Consider the following 24,261-nt stretch of genomic DNA (forward strand, 5'->3'; position numbering starts at 1 on the left):
GTGGTAATTTGTGAGTACTTGTCTGGTATTTGGTGGGACATTCATACTGTCCAGTGTCTTCAGGATGTCTGGGTGGGGTTCTTGTGTGTGAGAGTGTGGTCTGTTGCATGCTACAGACTGTACAGCAGTTTTGACTACACTTAGGTGCACATGGGTGGTCTCCGCTGCTTCGTGCATTGTCAGTTACCTGGCCGTATGGATGTCTGTGCTGCATATGGATACTCCCCCTCCTTTGATGTTTTGGTCCAGGTGTTGGGGCCATAACGCATGATATGTGGTATAACCTGGTAGTGCTGGTGTGCTATCAGTAGGCTTGCAGCAGGCTTCTGTCACTGCACAGACATCAATGTTCTCCATACTGGGAAGTGCCTCAGGGGCATGCATATTGCAGTTTACAGATCTGGCATTGGTCAGCATTACCGTTATGTTTCTTACCACTTATGTTTTCTAGGGTGGTGGGTTAGTCTTTTTGGCCTTGCCTACGTATGGCTCTATGGAGGTGGCAAAGGCCTTATCCAGTATCCAGACGCCCAGGTGTAACAGGTGCAAGTCATCCCTGGAACAGCAGCATGGCTTGTCATGCATGACATCTCAAGCAGACAGACATTAGACCCTCTTGGACTGACAGCTGTAACTGTGCCACCTGTTAAAGCTGATCATTCTGTGTTTGTACTGTGGCATCATTCTTGGTGAGGGTTGGATGCTGCAAACGGCCAGTGTCATACCGGCCTGGGGTACATACTCAGAGAGCTCATCCATGTCTCTTTTCATGTAGTCCAGGGAGGTACATCTCAGGTCATTCACACCAGCATGGACAATGAGTGCCTCATATTTCTGCTTGCTTTGGGGTGACCTGTGTATTTGTGTTATGTGGCATATTGTGGCAGCCTACAGGCAGCTTACTGTACCCTTTCCCTTGTTCAGTCTGGTGAGTGGGACAGCAGTGTGTCTGCCTATACAGACACCTATTACAACTGTATCAGGCATGTTGTTTCTCCTTCTGACCTGTAACTGTTTGGCACACCAGTTTTGTGTACTATGTGTTGCATGTGCTATGTTTGGAGGTTGTGGTTGCTTGGGATCTGCTTTGGAGGCTTCTGTTGGTGTGGTGTGTTTGTAATTTGGGCCTCCGGGAATGTTTTTCTGTGTTTATGTGTTTGGTTTACAGTTGTGATAGGTCTATGTGGGACTGGGTTTGTGGTGTATGTGGTTACCTTCTCCTCCTGACTAGTTTTGACAGTACTGAGTTGGGGCTGCTCAGCCTCCGGTTTGGATAAATGGTTGCATCTCTCACATATATTTGTATTTATTGGGGGGAGTTGTGGGTTGTCTGTGTACTTGGGGCAGGTGTCACATTGCCTCTGGATTCACAGATTCTACTTGTTGTGGCTGGCCTTAGTGGATTGTATGTGTGGACATATTTTATTGCCATACTACTGATCAGTGATTACTTCCCTTTTTATGTTTGCTCTGTCATGTAGTAGCTTCCTCATTCTCTTGCATGGTTTGGTAATGGCTGGAGTCCAGCATGCCAGATGCCTGCGTGTATGGCATTGTGTCTTGTTGTTATTTGTATTGCATACTCCAAGCATTCCTGGCTGTGTTCATGGAATGCCTGTATAACATGTTCTGCGGTGTGTCCCATATTCTGCACTTGCACAGGGCCTTTCGTGGATTCCACATCGGTTTGGAGGGGTGCAACCTATGCTTTACACATGTTTTTCACTGTGGTTTTCTGGCCAGGGACTGTGGTCAGGATGTGTCTATCCAGTGTGATTACTCTATGGTCTGGTCTTACCAGTAAGGGATACACTTCTCATCTTGCCATCCAGTACACATGTTGCTGATTATCACATCCAGTATGCTTACCCCTCTTGTGGGAGTGGTACGTTGTTCCTGGGCATTTTGGTTTATGGATTCTGGGAACTTTTCTCCTACTGTGTTGGTGCTAGTATAATGCTCCCAGTGTATGTCTGGGTATTTTCAGTCAAGCAATATAATGTGGTTTGGGGGGCTTGATATATTCATGTATTCCGACATAGGCCAGGTGCTGTTCCTGGTATTAGGACAGTAGTCTGCAGCAGGCTATATACTGGGAGGTGGCTTTAGCCATTGGTATTTGACCATGGCTAATCCATGCTGCTTCTTGTTGTGGTAACATGGGGTTGTGGTTATCCTTGACATTAATTGCTAGTCACCCTCCTTTTGTAGCTTGTTCCATGTTTTGCGGCTGTACAGCACAGTATGAGTTGTAACCTGGTAGTGTTAGGGTGCTGATGTGAGCCTTGACCCAGTTTTTTATTACAGGACTGATATCAACATTCTCCATACTGTGTGTGTTTACACTGCACGCATCTTGCTGTTTAGACTTCTGGCATTGGGTAGCGTTACATCTGGGTTCCTATCCCTTGTGGTACCTATGAAGGTGGGTTTGTGTTTTGAGACTTACCTATTCAGGGCATGCTGTAGGTACTGACAGCCTTTGCCAGTATCCATGGGGCCTGGACTGATAGGTGCATGCCACCCCTAGCAGGTGGTGCATCATGTCATGCTCCGCATGTCTTCCCAGGCTGAAACACATTGGCTCCCCTTTGACTAACTGCATTACTTCAGCCTGTTATTGCAATTGATCATCCCATCGTCATTTTGTGGTTTCATGCTTGGTGAGGGTGGATGTTAGTCAGGGTCCTCAGGTGTGCATATAGTACATGGTGTTACATTACTTAACACATGGCATTCATGCCTCAGGTGGTGCTGCAGGGCTGCCTCTGTCGGATGCGCATATTAAACTCCCTGTACATGTTTGTGAGCAGGTCATGTCATTTTAGGCATCCCTGTTATTATTTGAGTGAGTCAGAGAGGGTATCATTCCCAGGGTTCCTACTGAGCCAGTATATGTGCTATGTGTTGCCTCTTTGCCAAAGTCAGGGCATACTGGGCACACCTCCTTCTGCCTACTGGGGCAGGCTCAGGTTGTTCCTCCTCTGAGTCACGCTCTGCCTGTGATGGCCTTGGCAATGGTGGGGGGCTGTTTGGCCCAGCCCTATGCTGGTCCTGCTGCAGCTGTTTTTGCAAGATCATATTATGTAGCATAGCACATACCATGACAATTTGGGTACATCTAGTTGGTGTGTACTGCAAGGCTCCACCAGATGTGTCCAGACACCGGAACCATGACTTGAGCAGCCCAAACACACGCTCTATTACATTACGTGTTTGTGCGTGTAGCTCCCAGGGCAGCCAGCACACACATTCATTATTATACCCTGGGCATCACACACGACCTGGCAGTTGATGGAGGGGAAGCCCTTGCGGTTAATGTAGGCCCTACCCCGCTCACCGGCTGATGCTTTGATGCATATGTGCGTGCAGTCTATTGCACCCACTACCTTGGGGTTTTCCGCTATTTGCTGGAAGAGACACATATTGCTGGCCAATACCTCACAGGCATTGGGGAAATATACATGATCACCGACATGTGCTGACATGGCATCCAGGAACTGGTGCAGTACCCTGAAGGCTGATGCCTGTGATATCCCCATCATATCACCAGTTGGTCTTTGGAAGGTACCTGTTGCTAGTATTCTTAGGCCAACACATACCTTGGTTTCCACTGGGATGGGTTCCCCTCTGTTGGTTCTGTGTGTGAGGCGTGGCCTGCACAGCTCAACTATTTGCTGCAGGAGCTCTCTGTCCACTCTATAGCGCTCTACTATCTCCAGCTTATGTAACCCGTGGTAGGTGACCCTGGGCCTGTACACTCTTCTCCGTCTCCTCACTGTGGGTTGTCTGGCACCATCTGCATTGTCACCACCCTCAGCAAGTCGCCTATGTCTCATTATGACAGCTATGGCAGCCCCTAACATTTCTGCTCTGAGTTCAGCTTTTTCAGTTTTCACTTCTAATAGCTTACTCCTGTCTTGCAGTGTCTCTCAAGAGAAATATCCTGCACTGCTGTTTGCAGAGTTTTAAGTGCTGGGCTGGGCTACTATTCTGCCTGTGTAATTGCTTGCTTCTAATTGTTTTCACCTGCTAGCTCCAGCAGTATTCCCTGCTAGCTTCCTACTAATTCTGTTGCTTCCTTTTTCCTTTCTGTTTCCTCAGGGGGGAGCAGCATGCATACCAGCAGAAACACGCTCACAGTGGCTTACACGTGCACACACATGCTTTCACGGTTCAAGATCTGCCTATTCGGGTTAAAACGCGCGCACACCAGCGCAAACAGTCTTACAAGTCTGCCAACAGGCTCCCACATGCTCAGTCTGCCCTACACACACGCACACCAGTGCAAACAGTGTTAAACATCTACCACCACGCTCCCACATGCTCAGTCTGCCTTACACATGCGCACACTGCCCTACTCGTGCTCCATGGCGTGCACACGTGCGCATGCACGACCAGCAAGCAACTTTGGTGTAAGTAACTGTGTACACCTTCCATTTCTTGACTTTCCCATGCTTATCTTGTGGCACTCCTCTTTCCCTGATCTGTGTCTGTCATCTGTCATGTTACACTGACCTCCAATGAACTGCATTTCTTTCTACCATTCCCCCCTGTGATGTCACCTATCTCCTACTCTATTCCTCCCCCTTATGTATCCCTTACACTACTCAGACTGTGCTCATTTGCTATGTGACTGTGGGATTCAGTATCCTAACCCTCATTTACATGAGATTGCCTACTAATGCTTAGTTACATGTCTTAGACTCAGCTTCCCCCCTTAGCAACCACTACACGGTGGCCATGTTGTTTTTGGTCTGCTGGTCCCTGCATTGTCATTCCATGTATTGCATAAAACCCACATTTGTGGGTTTATAACCTTCGTTTTTATGTTTTATACAGCGCAGCCCGTTTGCGCTGGGCTGTGCTGCGAAAAAAAAAATTATATTTTTTTATTTTTTGCATCAGGTTACCTTGCCAATGGCCACATATTTGACCATTGGCATGCTGCCTGACACATATGCACCCTTTATTTGGAGCTGACATGGCTCCATTGTGATTTTTGCAGAAACGTACTCAGTTGTCAACTGAGTACATTTCTGCAGCTAAAACGTCTCTTACACGGGCTGGTTTCTGCTTTGTGGATCGCTAATATACCTCATTTGCATACCTTTCAGCTGCAAGTGAGGTATTTAGCATATCCATGCCCAGTCCGTGTAAGAGACGTTTTAGCTGGTCTCTTACATGGAGTTTCAGGCTGTTCCTGGATCGCGAGGCTTGCATGGAGTGTTATACGTCTCTTACACTCCATGCAAGCCTTCGTGAATCCTGCCCTTAGTGTCTCTAGGATCAGTAATGCTAATGTAGCTTGTGCATTTGCAGCTTAAAACTCCATAGCCACCAATCAGTGACTATTACAACATCTGGTTCTGAGTCATTAACTGCGTTCCAACAATCTCTCATTTTTGCTACAATACTTCCACCATTTATACAGACTACATTTATGATAGTTTCCCTTTATATTGGTAAACTCATATGATTTCTGTTTAGATGGGATTGAGTTGAAGAAGTGCTCTTGTGAAGTATGAGACAATTAAACATTTAGAACTGAATCTTTTAAATTACCTTGGCATTCTGATTATACCAGGAATGTACCCATATAACTCCAAAATGGCAAGCAAGGATGCCAAGACAAAAATCTGAAAACAGTTTTTTTTTAATTTGCTACCTGAAGAAGACCAACCAGATTCTACTGCATCAAATATCAGAGCATACACCAACTAATGTAAACGTGAAGGTATGAAATATATTGGACTCTGTTGAAAGGGAATAGTTCTGTATGGACACATTGTAATCTAACTAAAGGAATTGCATGCAGGAAATTAAAATGTCCATTTCTAAGGAGTAAATGGCAACTCATTTACAGCTGATTTATCATAGAAAGTAGCCAAGATTGAACATCAGCAACATCTTTTTCTTTTGTTTTCTTTTTGCTGGATTTCACTCAACTATTAAATTATAAGTTCAATTAACAAATGTATTTTTTTAATTATTAATTATATTGTATTAATATTAACTTATTATTTATTAGTATTAAATTAGTTGACAAAGAGTAAAACATGTCACAATAAAAGTGCACATCTAAGGCTGCAGGAAGGAGCTGAACAAGGGAATAAGGAACGTTTCTTGGAGGCCTGGATCTCAGTCATACTGGGACTTGATCCAGGGGTAAAGTTGTTAATTGAGCATGCATATTATTTCATGCTTTCCTCTACTTTATAGTTGCTATCCCACTTGTAAAAGAAAAAGTTTTCTTGACATCATGGGGAGAAAAAGGAAATACACTTCTTAGGATAGAAGGTTAATTTTGACTAAGATTTCTCCAAAGAAACAGTGGAGAAAAGCAATGTGCAGCTTCTAGCTATTCATGCATTAAAAGAATATAAACGTGGGCAACAGTTTTGTATTGAGCAATGTTTTTTTTTTGTTTGTTTCATGAGGGTACCTGGATTTTCCTGCAGAGAAAGCAAAATATTCCATTTGGAGAAGTTTGGTTCTATTCACCCTAAGAAATGATGTTGGGCAATCAGTGAGAAAATCCTACAAGGGCAACAACAAGTTTGCTGTCTAAATCCAAAAGAAAAGACATAGACTTGAAGTAATGCAGCAGTTGGCATTGACATGGGATCAGGTTACTCTCCCTTCAAATGTAGCTCGGTGTGGTTTGTCTTACTCTATGTCCACATTCTAGGGGTAAGATAACTGGTCTGGAATATTCCAGATAGCCTCAGCTGAAGGAAGATCAGTTAGCATGTTAACTGTCATTGCACAGAATGATTGTGGTACTTTGTTCTCATTGGACTAAGTATAATACAAGTTCTTCAGACAGAATGAATAAACTATAGCCAATTAATATTAGAAAGACTCCGTGATGCAGTGCAGATGCTTTTTTTCTGTTTTAATAGTGCATTATCTTGAAAAAGATCTTCACATATCAGAATGGACTATCTAGTTTTGGTTGAATGTTTTTTTCAACTGCTGAAGCAAGAGGATATTCCTGCGAAAGTTCAAATTCACATTATTCTAGTTTAGTTCCTTATTTTTTTAACTACCTTAGCTAATGGAGAAGTAATTTTTTTTGTTCTTGAACTGACCTGTGCTTATAAAAGTAAACAGTGCAAACTATCCAGCTATTATTTTGCTGGACACGAGTGCGGTTAATTCTTAAATATGGCTTCTGTGTTTCTGTCATTTTTCTCAGTAAGGTAGTGTCATGCAATGATGCTATATTGCAAATATTTATTTAACAGGCCAACTATACAGATTTAATGTTTTCTGTATTTTCAAAAAGATATGTACACTATTACTGTAGAGAATGTACTTAAGCTGCCTAACTTAATATGGTCAAAGTGTAGTTTCAACATTGTTCCTAGATATGCAGGCTATGCTTGAAACCAAAGCTGGCAAATATTTTGTTGGGGATGTTGATCACCTACTTGCCTACTGACATAATTTATGGATCCCTAACTTTCCTTAATTCATTGTAATATTAAAGAGATGAGTTTTTTTTTTTCTCTTGTGGATCCCATAACTTTGGAAGTCATCATGTCATAATGTATGTAATAAGGAGACTGCCTAGTTTGTTGTTGAACAATTAATGGTCTCTCTAGTAACTATAGTATTCCTCCTTTGCACTTGCAGGAAGCCTACTCCTGAGTCTGCTGGTCTTTCTACTGAAGATCTTCAAGTTATCCCTGTTCCCTTGTCCAAGACTCAAGGTCAGTATCTTAGACTGTCCTTCCTTATCTTAGACATAGTGTTTCTCCTCCATGGTGCACTTTATACTATCCAAGATGATCTGTCACCACCAATCAGTTCTGCTCTGCTGGTCCCTTTTATGCACCCTAATCCATGTATTTCCACATTCCAGCCCTTATTTGTTATATTACATTCAACTATATTTCACTTAGCAGATGCAATGCTTCCTGCTAGGGATACAGCATTCATTTAATTAATTTGTCTCTTACTTGGGATTGTACTGTTATACAGCATTATCATCCATCCACCACTTTCTTTTATGTTGCCTATTGTCTATTGGTAATTTCATGCATGATACTTCTTATCCCCACTCCACCCAATAAACCCCTGTGTAGGAATTATAATTTTTAAATGTTTTTTTTCCCTTTTATTATTTCATGTTGCAGAGTATCATTCTTAGCTGCACTTTGACAATGCCCACTGTAAAGCTTTTCCTCTTCCCATATTGTCTAGCATCTATTTCATCTCACAATCTCTTTCTATACCACAATCCCTCAGCTGCAATTTTTAAATCTGTACAGAGGTAAGTGTTATCCTTACAAAACTGGAACACTCCCAGTTATTATAACATATAGGAGTTGAAGGAGGAAAAACTAATTTTGCTACATTTTTTGACTAGCATAACTTCTTCCTTGCATGAAAAAGATAAAATAGTGCAAGTGTATTAGCAGCAATTTGCTACTCTGGTTAGTGTTTGGCATTTCCTGTCTTATATGTGAATTTATCACCTTTCTGAAATATCTCCTCATAGCTGAGATCAGCAGCTACTGCTATGACTACTGTCCATGTGACATATCCTCACACTCATCCCTTCTTATCTGTCACAGTTTCCAGTTCTCATAGATGCAACATGCCTGAATCACTGACACAGCAATTTTTTTCTTATTTCCTATGCCTAGTTTTCAACCATCTGCTTCTAATTTGCCAAATTATCATTATCTTACCATTTCCTGTACAGTATATATTGTCATATTTTGGGAAAGATGGTAATTTAATGCTGAGATCTGTGCTTCACAGGTCGAGGGTCTGGATGAAGTCTTGATCTCCTTTTCCTTCTGTGTATAGACTACATGCTGTGCTTCTGTCTGTGAGATTTTTTGGAATACTCTAGTTTTTTCCTACTTTGTAAAAATTGCTTTTTGATTGGTTGTACTAAATTGCCCATAATTATGTTGACTTTCCCTTTGCCTCTGTGGCCAGGGTTATGGCTTGAAAGAGATCAAGAACCAGTTCACTTTCCTGATTAAAAACAAACAAATAAATAAATAAGACATTTAAGCTTCCCTCCCAATGCCTTTTATGTTTTATTACTAAGCTGGTGCATTGCTAATTTATTAGATATGTGATGTCATGGCCTAAAACGTCATCATTTGTTTTAATTTAACTAAATGTTATGCTCAATGGCTCTTGGCCCTAATATGGTACACTTATCTGCATGCTTGCCATGAACTATGAATACTTGCTGAGCCTCGGTCACCATTGTGAAAATGGGATATTTATTAGACTAGCCAACATACCTGGCTATGAAAAATAAATAAGCAGACCTTCATTTTGTAAACCTGTCCTCTTTACCTATGAAAAGTCCTCCCATATCAATGTCTAGCTCAAAGATGAACTCTGTATTTTACAGAAGAGGCTTGGGCAAAGTTTAGCAGAAGGACCTTAAGAAAAGTCTCAGTAATGAGCTAACAGTAATTGGCAGATATAAAGCAATAGTTTGTCATTTCTGTTTGGTGTACTTTGCAGTCTTTAAAATAATACTACCTAGAAATTAATAATGCAGAATACAATATGGAGCATACAAAACTGCAATATTCTATAATATGTCTTAGCAGTCCATAGTTAGGTTGTATTATCATGCTTATAGTCAGCTGTTTTTCCAAAATTTGACTTCTATTTTTCCATATGTAAATGTATTATTGCACACATGTAGATACCCTTAGACACATACATAAATACACATGCACAGTCACATGCAGAAGCACACACATAAACTGTATTGCAATAGTATGCCAGATAAGAGACTGACAATCAGAAGTGTGTGCACAAAAGATTGAGCTGAAATACAGACATCAGCATTCAAAGTTAGCTAAAACAACTTTAAATAATTTTTTACAGTAGAATTCATTGACATAGTTGTATGTGCTAACAAACCCTGCTACTTACATGCATACATATATATATATATATATATATATATATATATATATATATATATATGTATACACACACACACACACACACACACACACACACACACACACACACACACACACACACACACACACACACACACACACACACACACACAAACTCCAAGACCACCATACCTCAGTGTAGTGAAAATGGTCTGATATACCACAATCTGAATCCTTTTGTTCAAGTAACATCAATCACATATTAGTGATCAATAATGTCTCATATCTTGGTCTACTACCTACCAATATATATCTTTCCTTAACTATCTATCTTGATACATACACATATCTATATATATATATATATATATATATATATATATATATATATATATACATATATATATATATATATATATATACATATATATATATATATATATATATATATATATATATATATATGGATTTACTTTATATGCTTGAAATCCTGAAATATCGAATTTCAGAATCTCAAACCCATAAAGTGGAAAGCCTAAAAGATCGCAAACCCAGAAGCGAAATTCAAAATCGCAACTTCCATACTCCACACACAACACACAGATACACACACCTTCCTCCCCACAAACAAACACGCAACCCTATCCTATATGCAAGCAGGGGGGGGGCAAGCTCCAAGATCGCACAAACAGAAAACAAAAGCAAACTCACACACACACTCTATAGTCCCTATAGTCCCTCACACACACACACACACACACACACACACACACACACACACACACACACACACACACACACACACACACACACACACATCACACATATCAGCACACTCACATACACTCAAACTTCCACCCAAAACTGTTACAAAACACTCACTTACCTGACATTACACCTAAATCCACACATGGCACTGCACACCATCTACATACAAAACTGGATTATATGATTTTGTTTTTATTTTGTTTGGAAAATAAATAGTTTTAACAGTATTTCCATAAGTTTCTTGGCTGCCATGGCGGTTTACAGAAGATTCTGCTTGTTTTGTGTTTTACTTTCTGTCGGGACTTTCAGCAGTGTATAGGTGTTTTTACTCTGCTTGGACTTTTACACTGCACATGGCCGATGCTCAAATACTCAACAAGGATAAACTGAGGAGCTATACTATAACTGGCCTACAGGTGAGCCAATGAATCCATTAATAACTTAATTTGAGCAATGAAGATTAGAATATGCATATAAATCCTACGGGAGAAACAGACCTCTTTAGTATTTATCATGAAGTGGAAAACGCAATCTATAAGCTTCAAAGATTGCAATGGCAGTGTTTCCACTTGGAAGCCTGTATCCATCATAAAATAATGCCATGAGGCATGTCAGTGAAATGTCTACCTAGCTATGGAAATGTTTATCCTGATTTACTTGCCAAATGGCAAGCGATAAATCTGGAAACAAGCCAGAAGTATATGAGTCTATTGATAGATTATTTTCGACCAGAGGAAGAATATATAGCCACCATTATTACAATGAAGCAATCTGAACTGGAACATGTCTCTCAAGATGCCCATTTAAATAAGTTGGAATTGTTGCAAGTGAATTTAAATGCTTATGATAATAAGCGAAGGCAACAAAAGACCAAAACATTGGCCCGTGACTATCAGGATTTCAAGAATGGCCATATTTTTGAATGGCCTAAAGATGAAAATATCAATAGAGGATAGAACAAGTTCCATAATAGCAGATACTTGAATTCTAGGAATGCATTTTGAACAAAGTAATAGGATGGTGAATAAATCAGTAAATTCTAATACAAACATGCATTTTATACAAATGCCAACTAGGACAGACACTGTTTCAATAGATATCTCAAGTGTTGATTTAGTTGAAGCTGGTACCAGCATGTCAATTCCCAGCCATGCCTCCCATGGAAATGAAACAGAAAGTAATTTGAACATCGTAACTAGACCTAAAGACAGAGCTGTTCATGCCCCGGTAAAATGGCTGCTACCGGTTTTTGTGAAGCAAACATTCAGCAAGAATGTGAGAACACAGGTCAGGAACGCAAATGCAAGAAATTGACACTATAAATGCTGAGGATACTCACTTAGTTGTAAATATTTCACATTTTGATTTAAGTCCTGAACAAATCTCTTTATTGGAACATGGTTTAAGTTTTATTCCAGCCTTGCCATCTGATTTAAATTAGTTTATGACAAACATTAGGCTTTTCTGCAGAAATGTGTCATTGAAATTTATTTTTGGGGGAGATAATGTCAGTAGGACCACTCAATATAAAAAACCTAGCAATTTTACTTCAGTCAACCACCCTGGTGTTGAATTATTCTCCAGATTATGTGAGGATGAAGTGGAAAAATTGAGGAGATATAACAACTATCACAAAGGATGCTTCCATAATATTACAGCTAAGGAAAAGGAAGCATTGAAACAAGTAAAGCAAATGGTTCAACTGGTTATCAAACCAGCTGACAAGGGTGGATGCATAGTTGTTATGGATGTGGACTGGTATAATAATAAGATGCAGAGAATGCTTGAAGATGAACATACATATAAGAGATTGAATAAGAAAGAAGTTGATGTGAGAATTAATGCGTTTTGCAACTTTTTATATTAACTACTTATGGATCAATGCATAAGTAAAGATCTTTATGACTTCTTTGATCTCGCTCATCCTATGATTCCAAATATAAGTGGTTTACCGAAAATACATAAGGATTATTATGACCCCCCCATTACGTCCCATTGTAGCTGGTAGGCATTGGATTACTGAACCACTATCTGCATATAGAGAGAGAATGAGTTAAAAAGAATTTTACCTATGGCACCTACAGTGCTAAAGGATACAGGAAGTTTTGTAAGAGACTTACATATCAAGACTCGTCAGATGACCAACTTTAATAATTTTATACTAATGACTATGGATATCACCAGCCTCTGTACAGTAATACCCAATGAATATGGGTTACGAGCTATAGACCAGTTTATGAGGCATAATAATGTTAATCCTGATTTAGTTTGTTCATTATCGGAACTTGTCCTGGGAAACAATGTCTTTGTATATATGCAACTAAGTAACACAAACTGAGAAATCACAAAGCAGGCTGGTGTTACAAGAAACAAGGATAAAATCTATTCTTAAGAGCTTTCATCACAGATTACTGTTGACTTCTTCAGAAAAAACAGAGTGCCTCCATCCCAGTCCTTAAATACTCATTACAAACACATTCCAAACCAATTTGAGCAGTACCCTGGTTACTAAAGAATGGGCCAACCTCTTTCAGAAGGGCCTTAATTTTGTGCCTTTGAGGAAATTTAATTTAGAAAAAGCATTGCTTGATGTAATGCTGTTTACCAGGTAATTGAATTTTAATGTGACTCTGGGTGATGGCAATCAGGTACACAGTACTGCTGAGACATGTAGAAAAGCCAGTGTAGCAAATCCCCCTTTATGTCCTTCAATTCAGCTGTTTGAAAGTATATGCTCGAATGACATCAGAGACCTTGTTAGGAAAAAATCTTGCACCATACCACATAACCTTACTCAGAAGGAAACCTCCTTACTCAATAGTATATCAAACAACAAAACCATCCGGGTCATGAAACCGGACAAGGGAGGAGGATTAGTGGTTATGGACCAAGAGAGATACACTGACAGTATGTTAAGTCACTTATTGGGGGAAGGGTACCAGCAGGTTTCCCGGAATGAACTCAGTATTACATACAGTCATGTTGATATGGTCCTCATAGATTTACTTTTGAACAACCAAATTTCAGAAGTAGAATTCAACTACTGTATGCAAAAGCACCCGAGGATTCCCACTATTTCCGGGATCCCTAAGATCCACAAGAATATCTCACAACCACCCTTAAGACCAATTGTGGATGCAAAAGGAGCTAAGACTCTCCCAATAGCTATGTTCTTAGACATACAGTTAAAGAACTGTTTAAGTTCGTTTTCACATATCATCAGGGACTCCTGGGATTGTCTCAAAAAAATAAAACAGGAATACGCTGGCAATGGCATTATTTTTTCCATTATAGACATGAAGGATTTATTTAATGTAATACCTCACACAGAAGGAGTGGATATGTTTTATGATTTTTTTATGTCAGCATACCAATTTTTCACATACCAAAAATTTGACTCTGAGAACTTTGATGGAACTTGTTTTGGAGAATAGTTTTGTAATCTATGAGGGTCAATTGTTCAAACAGAGTACAGGTGTGGCTATGAGTGCAGCCTGTGCCCCAGTTTTTGTGAACATAGTCCTGACTCAGTGGGAACTTTCCATAGTTTTTCCATCTACAGGGATGTCATGGTGTAAGTTTTATGGACGTTACCTTGATGACATCCTGATTTTATGGAAAGGTAACCACGACCAGTTGGATGAATTTTTTTTATTCCTCAATTCTAGCACTACATTTCTGGAATTCACTATGGAAACTCATGTCGATTCTATCAGTTACCTGGACATCAGGATTAGCAAGGATTATACCTCTGCACAATTTTATTCTACTATATATCGAAAACCAACCTATTTGAACTCCCTTCTTCATTATGACAGCGGGCATCCTGTACATCAGAAATGCTCCCTGGTTAAGGGGCAGGGAGTGAGGTTGGCTCGCATGACTAGCAGGATCTATGATTTTTATGTAGAAAGGGAAGTTTTATTGAATATGTCAGTACAAAGAGGTTATCCTGAGCAATTTGTGTTACCTCTTCTTGATGAAGTGACTAGGAAGAGACTTGAGGGACATTTTTATCCCTTACTAGGGATTGACATCTCCAGATTGTGTGCTCCTTTGGAGAGCAGGGATTCATCCTCTGGTCGTTTTCACCATGGTTTTATATTAACTTACACCCCTCAGTTCCCACTGATTCAGGACATTGTCTACAAGAACTGGTTTATTTTGGCAGGAGACAATGCCATAAGAGAGAGAGTAAGGGAAGCCCTTGTGGTAGTGTACAGAAAGGATACCAGTGTTAAAAATATCTTAGAGAGGAGGAAAGGTGTCAATACGGCTGGAGCATTAGGGAGAATGTCCAAATGCAAGCAGTGTACTCACTGCAAATATATTTTGGAAGGTGACAGTGTTTTTCTTAATGGATATGGATGGGTAAAATTTCAGTATAAGTACAACTGTAGCAGTAAGAATGTCATATATGCTGGTATTTGTCAGAAGTGTGCCTGTTTTCATATAGGCAAGACCAAAAATGCCTTCCGTACATGTATTTACCAGCATTTATATGACATTAGTAAAATTAACCTAAACAATTCACTGGCCAAGCACGTCAATACCCACCCAGGTCACAATTTTAAACTCACAGTTCTTGAACAGCTGACTATGGATGAGAGAGGAGGTCCTATGGATTACTGGCTTGAATACAAAGAACTGTTATGGCAATTAAGGGTCAACACCAATATTTTTCCAGGGTTGAATGAAATGGTTTCAATAACCAGCTTTTTGAGGTTAAAAGCTGATTGTTTTTATTTAATTGTTGATTTTTTCATTTAATCGTTGCTTTTTTATTTAATTGTTCACTTTATGATTTTTTTGTCAAAATACTAAGTTTAAAGTACATGTTGAATCATGTTTTATAGTCAGTTTGTTTTTATCTTGCATGTATAATTGTTGAGCAAACAGGGAGTCTGTACCTTTAAATGCCTATGGTGTTTTTTACAAATTGGTTTGTAATGTGTTTGTAATGAGTATTTAAGGAGTGGGGTGGAGGCACTCTGTTTTTTCTGAAGAAGTCAACTGTAATCTGTGATGAAAGTGCTTAAGAATAAATTGTATCCCTGTTTCTTGTAACACCAGCCTGCTTTGTGATTTCTTTGTATATATGGTGATATTTTCTATTTGCAAACATGGGGAGTTGCCATGGGCACCCCATGTGCTAATAGTTATTCAAACTTGGTATTAGCTCAATGGAAAAGTATCCAAGTTGTAAGTGATGTTAAAACATCTAGTATATTATGGTTGTTTTGTGGACGACATTTTTATTCTATGGGAAGGAGAGAGTAAACCCCTAAAATTCTCTATAAATTTCATTAATCAGAGCACTGATTTCCTAGAGTTTAAAGCTAACTATTCAAAAGAAATTATTGACTTTCTGGATGTTAAGATTCGGATACACCCGAAAGAGGGTATAAATGCCAGCATTTATAGGAAATCTACTTGGAAGAACCACTATTTACATAGACAAAGCATGCATCCAGGACATATTTATAACAACATTTTTGAGAATCAGACTGTAAGGATATCAAGATTATGTACGGATGAAGAAGATTTCAGAAGTGAGCAGTTAAAATTATGAGAATCTAAAGGAAGGGGGATATAAAGATTCTAACTTAGTCATGAGAACGGAATGTAAGGACATCAGGAAAGAAAAAGGACATCTGCATTTTTCCCAACAGAGTAGTCCATTACATACAAATGGGCCCTCTTCAAGAACTAGGGAATTGCAATTAAGATGAGCATTGACTTATTGCACTGATAATAAGCAAATTTGCAATATTATTAAAAGATTCTGGCCCCTTCTAACTACTGATGAGAAAATAAAAAATATAATAGGAGAGACTTCTAGATTTGTATTCAAGAACAAGAAAAACATCAAAAGGCTCCTATGCAACTAAAATGGGTTTATTAAGCCCGTACAATCCAATAGGAAAAGCACTTTTAGGTGCCGGAAATGTAAAGCATGTGATCATATGGATAGTGTAAACACATTTGTCCATCCATGCACTAATAAGACATTTCTTTAATGTGTATGCGGATTGCAATACTCAGCACCTTGTTTATCTAGCGTCTTGTCAATAATGCAGTGCATTTTATGTTGGAAAAACTGACCAAAGGTTCAAAGACCGAATACTAAGGCATCTAAGAGATATATGTAATAAGAATATGAACAATGCACTGGTGATGCATGTGGCTAAAAAACCCAATCATCACATTAGATTTAAGGCTATTGAGGTAGTAGCCCAAACAGCAAGAGAAGGGGACGTTCTCGTAATAGGACAGTTACTTGAAATTAACTGGATTGTTAACATGCGAGTGAATCGCCCTCCAGGGTTGAATAATGTTGGCCCACTAAAACCCATATTAAAGAATAGAAGGAACACCATTAGTTGCAACTAAGAGGCTTGGATTTTTATAAGATATTGATTGGTCAAAAAGAAAGTATTCTCCGACTAGGAACAACTATTCTATCTTAAATGGGATGATCAGTTCAGAAGTATTATTGAGCTTCTGAATGAAAGATAAAAATTAATGAAAGACAAAAGAATTTAATTATAATTTAATTAACTTTTAAAAATCTTTGGTTCCAGAGAAGAGATACCTATGTGAATTATATATGTGTAATATTCCTATGGTGTTAATGGGCGGTTTCTTGAAAACTTGCATTAAAGGTTAGAAGGAATAATATTCCTCGCTTTCCAAGAAATTTGCTCTTTTGATCTTTTTGATTGGTCAAGAGAGAAGGTATCTGTTAATCTACAGGTTGAAATAACGTGGTTCCGTCGAGTCATATAACATAGAATAGTGGCTTGGCCCTGAATATGAAACTGATTGGATAAGAAAGAGAGCAGTTTGTACACAGAAATGACTTTTGGTCACAAATGGATCGTATGGTTTTACAACTATTATTGATCCTTTGAATGAAAGACTAAACATCTGACAAACTGATTTCAAAAAGAGATGTTATGCATCAGAAACTTCTTGAGGTGAATGTTCAAGAGAATCACTATTTATTGCATCTCAAGAAACTCGCTCCTTTGACCCCTTTGATTGGTCAAAAAGAGAAGGCATTTTTTGCATGTGTGATGTCATTGGCTATTGAATGTAAAAGAAGGAAACAGAATAATAATATTGACCTTTGGATATAAATGGATTGATTTATCTACTGCCCTATGAAGACCATTACTAGTTTTTTATGTGCAATAATATATAAGTGAAATATTTTTGTGTTATAAACTGTGCTTTATTATGGAAATGTACTTTGTTTTAGGAAATTGATTTTCTGAGTCTTTTTTGAATGGACAAGAAAAGAGGCAGGTCTCAACAACACACAAATATTGGTTATTATATTGATTTTCTGATTGGACTGGATAGACTTTTACCTTCTGGCATGTGTTTAACTATTGGTTATTGAATGGAATTGACTAGTGCAAAAAGAAGGAAGCTGTACAATAACAATGGCCTATTGATACAAATGCACTGGTTTAATTTATGACTATAACCAGTTCGTATGGGTAATAGTATATAAGCAGAACATTTTTGTGCTACAAATATGCGCTTTATTATGAAACCCACTGTGTTTAGAAGAATTGACTTCCTGAATGACTTTGATTGGCCAAGAAAAGAGGCAGCTACGGCCAATACATCACTACTGGTTACTTTTTGATTGGATTGGATAAGAATCTTACTATGGTATCACTGGACTCCTGAAAGGAAATTTAACGTTAAATGATTGGCTCCATAGTATGGGCATATGCGTGAAGTAAAAAGTGATTGGAGATTCATTTTTTTTTTTAATTTTAATGATACAGTTCTAAGTATATGACCTGAGGAAGGCTAAAAAGCAGAAAGCATTTATCGAACTGGATTATATGATTTTGTTTAGATAATAAATAGTTTCAACAGTATTTCCATAAGTTTCTTGGCTGCCATGGTGGTTTACCGAAGATTCTGCTTGTTTCGTATTTTTGTGTTTAGGAGTCTCAGGACTAAAACAAAGCACTTGCTTCAATGATTTGTGTGTGATGAAAGTTGTAGCAAACAGCTTGCTACAAACATACCTCTCAAACTGTTAGAGCAGGAAATCTGGACAAAGCCATAAATAAAAGTGGGACAAAGGGCCAAAAAATAGGGACAATTTCTAAATATTGCTCTTACAAATTTAGGGAGTTGTTCGAATAACAGGTGTTGCATTACCATGAATTTTCTGGAGTATTAAGTCTGAATGTCAAATATCTATCATTATTTTCTAACTTCAGTCTTTAATTATTTGCCACTAATTTGCCAAAAAAGAACACAATGTTATGAAAAGCAGACCACAAATGTGAGGCAAAAATCTGGACATTCTGGAAAAATCGGTACAGTTGAGAAGTATGGCTACAAATGTTTTGTGCAGTTTTCTACCATTTTAAAGTAGAAGACATTTTTTTCTGCTTTTCCCTTGAAGAGTGTGCAACATCTCACCCAGTGCTTGGACCTTAAAGAGAGGTGAGGAGAACCAACAGGTTGGAAAACACATATCTTTTTTTTATGCTGTTCAGATTAAAGTCTTAAAGTTGAGGGACACCAACTCACGGATTTAAGGGATTTGGAGACCAGCACCAAACACTAGATGAGCCCTCTACATTTCTGTCAAAATAACTGTGACATTTGTTTTCTGGTTACCTTAAATACAATTAGTTTCCAGCTGTTCTTACAATTTACAAGCAGTTTGTCTCCCATGGTTATGTGGTCAAGGTGGTGCAGTGGTTAGCGTTGTCGCCTCACAGCAAGAGGTTTTCCCATTCGATTCTCGGCTAGAGCACCTTCTGTGTGGAGTCTGCATGTCCTCCCCATGGTTGAGTGACATCTAAAGACATGCAGGTAGGTGCGTGCGTGCATGGGTGTGCCTTCTTTGAAGGCTGGTCATCGGGCTGGCAGCTTGGCACCATAAAAATCCACTGCCAATCATTAGTGGACCAGAGTTCCACCATGGTGGCCCCTAACCGGGAAAAGCCGAAAGATGAGGAGGTTGTCTCCCATGGTTCTTACAGAAAGAAGCATGAGGTGTGGCTATTGCCTCATTGAAGAAAATTTGAAATTCTAAGAGAAATATTTAAATACAAATGACATTGTAACTAGTTAAAAACAAGATAAAAAGGATGTACATACACAAATAAATAAAAAATCCTGAGTCCTCTCACGTCCGTCTGTGTTGGCAGCATTTTTAAAGAAACAAATACTTTTCTCTTTGTTATCTTCACACAGGTACTATTTTCTAGCTACTCCCACAACTCAGAAAATATAAATACCCCTTGAGCATTGCAGGAAAAATATAATTTCTATAATACCAACATAGAACTTACAAAACATGAAAAAAAGAATGAATAAAATAACACAGACAAGGCAAGAAAAAACATAACACATCTGTCAAAATATACATTGTACTCAAAACACTTGGTTGCGCAAAATTATTGCTTATTATCACATAGAATTCCACATGCCCTTTATCATATTGCATTTGTTACACTGTATTTTATTACTCTATACTCAACTCTGGCTCTGGCTGATTAAGTTTGCTGACATCTGCAAGTTAGGAGCAGCCACTGAATCCACAAATGACTTAGCAATCCTAAATAAATTGCTAGTGCCAAAATCATGGACCAAATGTATCACATGGAACAGTTCAGGCCTTAAAGATGATTCAAAGTGTGCCATGGAGTACAATGGTACATTTACTAAATGCATGCTATAAAAAATGGAACTGGAAGTAAGGGTTTATGTGAATACAAGGAACCAGTGAATTTCTTTAGTTGGTCAAATTTATTCTGGATTATGAATGCTAATGTCTTTTACTTACTTAAAGTTCAGCTGAACACAACTCATTTGCTCACAGCTGAATACTCATCTATGTATTGATGTGTGAAAAATTTGTAAACACAGACTTTGTAAATATGCTTTCTCCTGCATTTGTGCATACTTGGAGGCAGTATATTTATAGTCCTGGAGTGGGGTGTCAGAACCCACACAATGGGGATTCCAAGAATGCTTGCAACCTGGAAAAAATTGTAAACTCACTGCAGAGAGCATGTCTTGACTCAAGAGTTTAGCAGCCAGGTAGTGGTGTTCTGGCAAATTGTATTCAAGGTACTGAAGTAGATCCCATGAATGCTTGTGGTGATAGAAGCTGTAAAGATAGTAATGCTGTTCACACTACCAGATAATGGAAAAGGAACCAGAGCATCAGATTTCAAAAGAACCATTTGAAGTTTTATATCAGGAGCAACAAAGCATAAAAAGAGACTAATGAGGGAAGACTAAATGAAAATTGTTAAAAATTAATAGAAAAAAAGCCTAATTTTACAGAACTTGCATGTGAACCATAAAAAGGTCTCCTATGAAAAATCAGTTGGTGCCAATGGTATGTATAGGTTCAGATGATAGCTTCATGCAAAGTTTGAACTCAACTGTGGTTGCAGTAACTACTTAGTGAGGCACAGGCCGGGAAAACATAAAGGAGAGATGATGAATAATGCAACACCTTTATAGAAACAAATATCCAATAGGGAGAGCACATACAAGGGCAGGCAAAATAACAGTGCTTCATCTAATGGATACCAGTAGCAGTGTTTTATTTTGTTTTGTTTTGTATTAGAAAATGATTAAACTAGATTTTATGCACAGACACACACAGACACGCACACATGCACACACATGCACACTCACTCACACACACACATACACACACACACACACACACACACACACGTACACACACACGCACACACACGCGCACGCGCACACACACACACACACACACACACACACACACACACACACACACACACACACACACACACACATAGATAGATATGTATATGTATATGTATTTCTACCAGCAAATGATTAAACCAGATTATACTTTGCAATGCTCACCTGTTTGATTAGACATTTTCCCCTCAGTGCACTGGATGCAATCAAAGCAGCAGATGGGCTGTGCTTTCCGAATAGATTTCCTATATCCTGGGTCACAGCTTTCACTGCACACAGCATGGGGGACCTGGAAACAAGATGGTGAGGGAGATAGTGTAAGTTCTTGTAGTATATGCTTTATGATGATGAAGATTATGATGACTGCTTAGGCGGTTTCTAGCTACCTGGATCAGTGGTTCTGGTACCCATCATGCATCACAAAAGTGCTGGAAAAAAGCATATAATTTTCTTCCTTTGAAAAGCCATTTTTAGTTTACACCAAAGCATAGTTTCTTTATAAATGAACCTTCATACTTTTGTTTGCCTCTTTTAATCACATTTGGTATGTCAGAACAACTGAAGACTATACCAATTCTACTGTTATGTCATCCATAGAGAACAGACAAATTGCCAGTTAAATGTATACTAAATGGCAAAATATACATGAACAATTTTACAAAGTAAAATAACTTGAGTGACTTTTCACAAACAGGTAACATAAAACAACTTTTATTTACCACTATAGATACTATTCTGAATCTCATTCCTCACACTTCAAATGCGATCTATCCAATATGAGAACTGCACACTTTCACTGCAGTTCAAGCCATGCCAGACAATGTAAATAGGATGAAGGCTGTGTCAGTCATCCAGTGAAGGAGCAACCTTCACGAATAAAATGGTGAGCAGTTAACAGCACTGTTTTTAACTCCACTTCATTTTAACATCTCTGACAGGATTTGTACTAAAAACACTAATGGAACATTTTAAAACTTAATGGTTTAATAGTTGAACATCTGCTGAAAGATTTGCTACAAAAAAATCAAGTTTGAATCTCTTTTAACTGTTTTTTCCTGTCAATAAAACTAGAAAGAACTAAGTGTCTTAGAATGAGCCATTGTAAGTCCAGTGTCTATGACAGTACTATGAAAATAGACATAGAGGCTGTACTAAGTAACATCAGTGAGTTATCTGTAAAGACAGATAAATCAGAAAGCAAAATGGACAATTTTAAAGAGGAATGTAAAAAACAAGTTGAAGTGCTGAGTGAATTTCTTAAACAACAATCATCACATATCTTGAGTATAGAAGAGGAAATGTCTGATTTTGTTGGAAACTTACTTGAAAATGAGAATAATACTGAATTTCTTCCGAAACAAAACAACTTATTCCAGGATAAAATAGAAGACTTAGAGAACAGATCTAGAAGGAGTAACATCAGGATTTATGGGATTTATGAGAAAGAAGAAGGAGACAGTATGATTCAGTTCCTTAATACCTGGCTGCCTAAAACTTTGAACCTGCCTGAAGCTTTTTCCTTTGGCATTGAAAGGGCACATATATCACTTATTAACTCATCTCTAAAAAACACCTTCACCAAGGTCAGTGATTGTATGATTTCTCTCAAGTCAAGATAAGGATTTAGTCTTAAAAGCTGCATGGACTAATTATCCAGTTAAAATGAAAGGAAATACTATAAGAGCTGACAATGACTATAATATATTAGAGACGTCCAAGAGAAAAGCATGTGTGCCACTTGTTAAAAGCTTAAAGAACAACAATATTAAATCACAAATCTTGTTTTCAGTGAAAGTAAGGATTCACCTTCCAGAAGGAAAGAAGATTTTTACATCTTGGAAGATGCAAAGGACTTTATACAGAAAAATAAAATCCTAGAAAAAAAACAAACAAAAGAAATGGACTGGAATCTAACAAATTTTTGAAGAGAAATGCAACAAGAGATGGTTGGTTAATAAAAGACAAACCAGTAAAAAATAAAGGACAAATGAAAATCAATGTATTCATGGTTATGAATTCTTATTAATTTAAATAAGTGCTTGAACAAGTATGAGCAGGTGCTACATATTACTTTTTACAAGGTAAATTATTTATTTATCTCCCTACTTCACATGGTTACTAGTTCCCTTTCTAAAATGTTAGAGTTTGATTCTTTTAGCTATATATGGAATTATAGCCACTTATTTTCACTTAGAGTTTAATAGGTTGAACTATTTATCTTATTAAATGTTAATCATTATTATGATGAAAATTATGTTAGGTATCTTGGCATAGTTGAGTAATATATTATTAAATATAAGATGCAACAAATGACACTAAAGAGGCATGTTAAGTTACATTATTGTTTCTTAAAATGGTCCATTGATGTGCTATTGATAGTGTTGATAGTGTACCTGACATGCAATAGCACCCATGAATGATATGCTATATATATTATTATAAACAAAGTATAAAAATATAGCTTTACACGCGTATAAAAGTTACTATTGGAATGATATCAAATAGTAACTCTCACATTTACAAGTTAAATCTGGATCACACATAACTGTCATTCTTTTAATGCAAGTTTATATGCTATGTCTCCTTTAAAAATGACAATCTGCTTTTTATTAAGCACCTCATGCAAATATTGCTTTCTGAATCATTAAATGGTATTTCTTTGAGTGCAATGGCTTTTTGGTAGTTGAAATACTTTGAGGTTTATTTGCTTTTTTTTTTTTTTTGGTGGTTTGGATGGGTTTGAGGGATTGATGTGTTGTATGGAGGTGGCTTGGATACACTTGTGGGTGTTTTTGTGTGAATTTCAACTGATGGATTGTTCATTTTTAAGCCCTTATCATGAAAATCAGCTTGA

General features: G+C 38.0%; 1 protein-coding gene across 1 annotated transcript in view; it reads right to left on the reverse strand.

Annotated features, from left to right (window-relative positions):
* The window catches only part of LOC122814120 (vomeronasal type-2 receptor 116-like), a 71,673-nt gene that overhangs the window by 36,410 nt on the left and 11,002 nt on the right, over positions 1–24,261 (reverse strand). Inside the window, exon 3 of the mRNA XM_044086736.1 lies at positions 21,573–21,696. Coding sequence (XP_043942671.1) covers positions 21,573–21,696 — 124 coding nt within the window. The remainder of the gene's footprint in view (positions 1–21,572; positions 21,697–24,261) is intronic.

The sequence above is a fragment of the Protopterus annectens genome, chromosome 10.part0 (genome assembly GCF_019279795.1).
Source record: "Protopterus annectens isolate FY-2018-M chromosome 10.part0, PAN1.0, whole genome shotgun sequence".
Classification (NCBI taxonomy): Eukaryota; Metazoa; Chordata; order Ceratodontiformes; family Protopteridae; genus Protopterus; species Protopterus annectens.